The 7,500-nt window shown below is 33.7% G+C and overlaps 1 protein-coding gene across 4 annotated transcripts in view; it reads right to left on the bottom strand.

Moving 5' to 3' along the window:
• LOC145268443 (LIM/homeobox protein Lhx1-like) overlaps positions 1-7,500 on the bottom strand; it is a 412,426-nt gene that overhangs the window by 162,586 nt on the left and 242,340 nt on the right. For 2 of the 4 annotated variants that reach the window (XM_080124171.1, XM_080124034.1), the window contains exons 3-4: positions 5,751-5,774; positions 1,596-2,188 (exon numbers count right to left, since the gene is read on the bottom strand). In XM_080124171.1, the coding sequence (XP_079980297.1) occupies positions 1,596-2,188; positions 5,751-5,774 (617 nt within the window). The remainder of the gene's footprint in view (positions 1-1,595; positions 2,189-5,750; positions 5,775-7,500) is intronic. The other 2 variants (XM_080124098.1, XM_080124026.1) reach the window with 1 other exon arrangement.

The following is a 7,500-nucleotide window of genomic DNA, read 5'->3' as shown; positions in this document are numbered from 1 at the left end:
CGTCATGACATTTCCCATCGACCCCCAACGTGAAAATTCTTTTTTTTGTCAAATTCAATGAACCATCATATTCCCGCCCACCAGACGAATATTGACACTCGCTGAACAATCAACGAACCTGACAACATACGCTGGCCCGTAAACCCGTACCCCCTCTTGTAATTACCGAACGCACACCCCACATCTATAATAAGCCACTCAAGCACGATTGACGCAAGCCTCTACCCACATCGGAAACCACATCTCCACACATGGAACGACACGGCTGGACACGCAAACACAGTATGCTGCGTAAAAAGATTTCCCACCTGCGTATCAAAACTCAGTGAACCATACGAATTGCTCCTGACCGGATATGACGGAATTTCAGACGTAAGGTGTACGATAACGTGTAATAGAAAAGGTAATTGTATTAATTCCGCTGTCACTGTTGGCACACGTAATTATCTACCTATGCACATACCTTCGTCACTAGCTCAATTAATGCTAGTAATTGATTTTCACTAAAAAGGTATGCTGAACTAAGAGATCCTGAATCATGAACACGTAGATCTCTTAAAACTCCATTTTCCCCCCGGACACTCCTAACAATCCTAACGTACTCATCACACTTATGCGTTTTGTAGTTTTGTTGAAAAAGTGAAAAGGAGTATTTCGCATTGAACATACATGTGTTTACAAAAGTGTTTTAAATTATGTTTCAGGCGTCTTTAAATGTGAGTTGATAAATTGAATTATTTGGATTATTATCTGGGATGTTATTTTATTATTTTATTAGCGTTCTATCTAAGGGCTTATGCACGAGGTAAGGAGTTGGTTTGATGAACACGTTTCTGTAAAATTAATGAGATTAAGAATTGGTACACTCAGCTTTTCAATATGGCTCCTTAACCACTTAGCAACCATGTCCCCGCTTTCATCTCAGACGATATTCAAACAACAATTCCACCAAAAATACCTCAATAAATTGTATATGTTCCAGCACCTCTCCACGAAATACTAGAAAATGTTCTTTTTTTTTAATATATATAAAGATCGTTACGTGCTACTAATTAATACCATGGTGTCACGTGTATATAATGATTTGTAATATTAAAAGAAACGATAATCCAGTTAATTTTTATAGCCGGATATTTTCATAAAACAAGGCACATTCACAACAGTATGAAAATAACAGAAAATAAAATATGAAATGGCGAGAAAAATATGAAAATATTTCCGAAAAACGGAGCAAAAGTTGAACACAAATTGAAATAAATGAAACATGCTGAACATATTTATGAAAATATCAGAATACATTCAACGTAAAGCAAGATATATCGATCGCTGCCATATATATATATATATATATATATATATATATATATATATATATATATATATATATTTACGCTCAGCACATAAGTACTAATATGTTTCTACTCGGAACTCAACTTTCCACATTCTCTTTGTATAAATATTTACTAATAGATCGGTGTCCTAGTTTCATTCTAAATACCAAAAAAAAAAAAGACAAAATTATCTTAATAAACTACACATTGATACAAAAAAATAATAGATCGCTCTCACTAGTTCTTCCTCTCTTTCTCGCTTACCTGAATAACTCGCATATTGAGTCCTGTCTCTTGCGCCAACTGTTCTCTTATGTGCCGCGTTGGTTTAGGCGTGGCGGCAAAGGCCGCTTTCAAAGTTTCTAATTGTTTTGCCTTGATAGTTGTCCTTGGTCCTCTCCGCTTGGCACCCATGTTGCTTTCCGAGTGATCTCCCGTGTTATTATTGGTCAGCTCTTTGTTCGGGCTCTCCTTAACGTTGCTATTGCTACTGTTCTTATTACTGTTGATGCTATTGCCGATGAGTTTCGTGGTCCCGTTGCCGTTGTTTGTCGCCATCGCGCCCGCGTTCGGCAAGCCGTCCACACTGTTGGCAAAGTTCATGATGGCCTCCTCTTTCACATCCTCCGGACTGCCGAGATTCGACGAGACCGAATTGGCGGCGATCGACGAGTTGCTATTTGTGTTGCAATTGTTGTTCATAATACTGCTGTTGTTGTTATTGGCCAAACAGGGCGGGCCGACGTTCTCTTTGCTGTCTCGACTGTTATCACCATCTAGGCTGAATTCATGGTCTGACCCATGACCGGCGTTGTCTATACTGCTATCTAGGTCGACATCGTCGTCTATGTCTGAACCTGAAAAAATAGATAAATAAGCATTATTATATATTATCGAATGAACCATGGACAGTTAGGAGCAAAAAGTTTAGAATTACATCATATTTGCTAGTTTATTATTTAAAGTAGTTGTATAGTAAACTAGCATGTTATACTGCCCGTAGAGTCATGAATAAACAGATATACCACAATGTTAGAATTAGAGAACTTTATGTATGCAATATTGATTCTTAGCGTCACCGACTAAAATATTTTTTAGTACTAATATACACGAAGGAAACAGTACCAGCAGAAACACTATAATAATAATAACAGTTTAAAACAATTTATTATTCAAACAGGTACACTTACGTTTATACATGCATCAATGAATTCAGAAAAGCAGAATATATGAAATATATTTTAAGAAATTAATTTCCTTTTTATTCCAATAATGTCCAGTACGTAGAGCATTCCTACGATGTTAAATACTTTTGTAAAATGAATGAAAAGAAAAAAAAAAGCAGAAACATGTTTTATTAAAATTATTGTTCTCCTGGCATTCGCGAAAATCGTAAATTCATACGTTTTCTGGTATTATCAACAATTAGATACGCTTAATAGATCATATTTATTACATAGTTTGAAATGGTAGCATAAGAACAACAAATAACTCTGATTTGGCCTATTGCCAGAATGACCGTGTTTAAAATTCTTCGCCACAGTCTTGATCATTGTATCTACAGCCAAATTGCAGGAAAAACAGAACCTCTGGGATTGAAATTGGTTTTAATAATATGAGGGACTAAGCAGGGGCGTGCTATGGGCGCCAAAGTATCTGCACATTTTACTCCTGTTTTAAAAGTCCTCTTTTCAAAGGAATATATTATAGGTCTATGCCCAATCGTTATTATATTTTTGCCGTTTAGTCTCTTGACTTAAACATTCTCTGCACTTAACTGGAGCTAATCACCAGCAAAAATAATGTCGATCAAATTGCAAGCAACATAAATGTACTTTTCGGGAACTGATTGGTGGCTGTGATAGCATTGTAATTGGACCATTTTAAGTATACATTTTAAACATAAAAAAATTTCTACAAAATTTTGATTATTTTATTCATGTCGTTTACATATTTTTTTGTAAAATATCAATTTTTAGTATACACAACAGAAAAGCTGTCAACATGCAAAGCAAGCGTGCAAAGATGCTGAACATTCATGCGTCTGCATGTGCGTTTGTAGACACATTATATCTAATTATATATATATATCTAATAATATATCGATCTATATTTGTACATGACATATGAATTAAAGAAAATTTGCAGGCTCTTGTAATTATGCATAACAATTCGACAGAAACATAAACTCTTTCTTACAATCAATCTGAACAAAAATCGATGGTCACAAGGATAGATGCATTAGGTCTTCGGAGCAAATAGTTATTTATAAATGGAGAAGTTTCTCATTTCCTCGTACGGTTGGATGAATCTGGGTAGACTTTATATAACTTTTGATATTTTAGAAATCCATGGTGTATGCTAACATACACCATGGATTTCTAAAATATCAAAATATGTTTCTATCCCATTGAAAAGAACCTGCTGTAAAGATGAACTGCAACACACACACACACACACACACACACACACACACACACACACACACACACACACACACACATATATATATATATATATATATATATATAGAGAGAGAGAGAGAGAGAGAGAGAAACAAACAGTTACACAGACACACATATACATACATTTATATACACGCATATATAACATACTCCACGCGCATAAAACATCCAAAAAAGTGTAACTTGTCTTTCTTTACGTAAATAATAAGAACCAAGAAAAATGGGCAGACAACTAGAAAAACTGTAACCGAAAAATTGTAATAAGCTACGTCACCCCCGCCCCCCCCCCAAAAAAAAGAAATTGTAGTGTTAATGTCGATTGATGCTACACCAAATAATCGTAAATGATCAGGGAAAAAATAAAGACCGAGTAGAGAAAGCCCTTACTAGTCCTCCACTGTATGAGTACGAACAGAATTGAAAACTAGAGGAAATATCTTGCTGCCAACGAAATTCCAGTGAAAGACTTTGTTTTCTGTTTGGCCAGCGAGCTGCTAATACCAAGCAACCGTTGTGATATTGCGAATTAATGCGCGACGGCTATGAAGAGGCAGAATACTGAATCCGTGGAATATCATATGTTCTTTTAAGCGAGTAATTTTTTTTATCTATGTAAGAACATCGAATGAGTACTAATAATACTAATAATACTCCTACTATTACTACTAATAATAATAAGAAGAATAACAACTAGCAGGACCCGTGGAAATTCAACGGTAGTATTTTTTTAACACATTAAATAAAAATAATGAACTAAATAAAAAATAATGATGAATTTAAAAATTTCGTAGCAAATTATTGTTTTAATCTTTACAGCTACAAAGAATGGATTTTCAAAAATGAGTTTTTTCAATGAAAATTCCGCACAGAACACATTGCTCCTTTTCATGTATATTTCTTATATTAATGATAAAGGAATGGATGTCAGTTTACTTGCGCATTTTTTATCTATTTTAAAAAGAAACTATAATAAAATATACTTAGATCCTTTTCTCAACATTTTTTTTTATATTACAAAATGAAATAGCCTATTTCATACCGTAAACAAACAGTCATGTTTTTCTAAATATTTTCGGGAAATAAAATGGTATCACTGTGTGTGTGTTTTTTTTTACTGATAAATAGTAATTATAACGGGAAGTAATTCCTTTTTTATTACTTAATGTTTGGGATATAGTGCTTTTTTGTGACACTGGAGTATGGACAATTAAATTAATATTCAGATGAAAATAATAATAATAATAATAATAATAATAATAATAGGAAGAATGAGCATAGATGTATTAACATAGTATAAGGTTTTTGACTTACTAGAATAATGAAGTATGTGTCGTTAAATAGAATAGAAGTAACAGCATAGACAATCTTGATTTCTGAGTTGGAGGAATGTCGGATATTTAAACATTTCCAGACGCAGACTGTATAAGACTAATGAGTTTTAATTCGTTGCATATTTTTGTTGTTTTTCTTTACTTGAGCGACAGAAATCCCTGTCATCTCAAATCAGGAAAATAAACGATCAATCATGGAACGTAACATTATTCCTGCTCGGAATATATGATATCTCTACACGAGAAATTAGTAAAAAAAAAATTGTCGAATAGTAGATAATCATTTGCTAGTTATGTATTTTATTGTTTTGCTTTATATATATATATATATATATATATATATATATATATATATATATATATATATATATATAGCCATGCCCTTTATACATTCCAAGTGCAAGCTGAACACAGCGAAATATGCAGGAGGTGTAGTAAGCGAGAGACAGAAAAGCAAAGATTCCACAAAGACAATAATAAGGATAGCCTTAATATTCAAATATATAAACAAAATGAAGGAGCAAGCTAATAGTATTTATTTTACAACCATGCAGTTATGAATATCTGCTGAGCACACATATCATCAAGGCATGCATAAATAAACACCAATAACAAAGCCATACCTGCGTAACTACCGGTTTGATACACTGTATCAAAAGAAAAAAATATTAAACATTCATTAGAAGAGTTATATATATATATATTACAAAAATATGTTAGTAGGATACCTCGTTATATAAAAAGATTATATAGGTTTATATATATATATATATATATATATATATATATATATATATATATATATATATACATATATACTATTTCAATGTACAGAATAATTTTAATAAACTAGTAAATACATTACACAGAGTTTTTGAGCAGATCTTCTGATTTCAAAGATTGTCCTAACCTAGGGTAACAGTGGGGATGAGCTCACACTTCCTAAAAATGTCCACATGGTGTGTGCCTCAAATAGCCTCTGACAACAGAAAGCTCCTTGTCTTCTCGCGTGGTTTAGCTACGAAGCCCAGCGAAAATGCCCATATAAACTGGGAGAAGGAGCAAATAGCATCTACTGTCGCTTTAAACCAATCACTTCTCGCAAGTTGGGATCATCAACATTAGATGGTAGCTCACCCAAATCAAGGTTACCCTGATTAAAAAACTCCGCTGCCTTGCTTGATTACACAATCAGGAATAGGCTAACAGAGTGAATCCAGAAAGAATTCAGACAAGCAGTTCCTAAAGCGGCCTGACTCCATATTGTCATCACTGGCAACTTCTGTGGCGCACTTAGACCCAACCTGTATCGACTGAAATTTCCTTGACTCTTCTGACTTCGTGGAAAGGGGGAACTGTTGCACGGGCAACAACTGCCCTATCATATCACCCCGCCCACGTTGTGGAGGTCCACTGCTAAACCATTGTCTCCAGACATGGGCGGTTGGCAAAAAAAAAAAAAAATAAAATCTTGAGAACACTTTAGTTGGATAGATACATTTTTTTGTAAATTTTAGCATGTAAGCTACTTTACAATTCAAACGCCTAAAAAAGAATGCATTTTCCCAGTGTGATTTAAAGTATTAATAACTACAGATCGAAACGCTGTCATGTCATTGTTGCAAGGTCTTTACCCGTCTGTATATTAGCCCTTATGGGCACATACAATATCTCTTTACAGTCTTTTATGTGGAAAATATTATATTAAAAAAATATTAATAAGTGAAGGATCGTTCTTGATGTTTTGGCTAATGACATACTTACTCGCTCATTTTAAATAGTACCGAAAATATTTATACCGATTAATACGAGACGCAATATTAAAAAAACGATGTTAACGAAAAAAAATACCTGCCTGTATTAAAAACGAAAAGAAAAATATGCGCAGGTTTTGTACCTTTATTCAAGTTTTATTTTTCACGGGTTGAGAGAGGGAGCTGCTGGGATAAGCGCTTTTTCTTGTTTATACAGCTTAAGAGTTTGGTTATTTGATGGCTAGATAAACCTTGCTACAGGTTTTAACACGTATCTTTTACCTGGTTTTGTCATCTGGAAAAGCTATGTGCTAGCATCTGGTGCAACGGGATAAATGTAAACGACTAGAAATGGATAATGAAAAAAAAAATAACATTGTAAAAATGACAAAAAAAAGGTAGTACGTTTTAGAGTATTTTTATGTTGTAGAAACTACATAATATTCTGCTTGTTCCTTTATAGTTATTCTGTACGTTCATTTTGAAACAAAGACTAAATACATTTTTTAACTCCAACCTCCTTCAGTAAATCACGTTAGCGAGATTTGATTTTAACCTGGCAACCCTAGGCATAACCAGTAGAGCTACTTTCTTTAGCTTTTCGAACATTATTATTATT

This window comes from Euprymna scolopes, chromosome 1, assembly GCF_053919585.1.
Source record: "Euprymna scolopes isolate OS-2025 chromosome 1, ASM5391958v1, whole genome shotgun sequence".
In the NCBI taxonomy this organism is placed as follows: Eukaryota; Metazoa; Mollusca; class Cephalopoda; order Sepiida; family Sepiolidae; genus Euprymna; species Euprymna scolopes.
The sequence above is the reverse complement of the archived record's forward strand: the minus strand, read 5'-3'. Positions and strand labels throughout refer to the sequence as shown.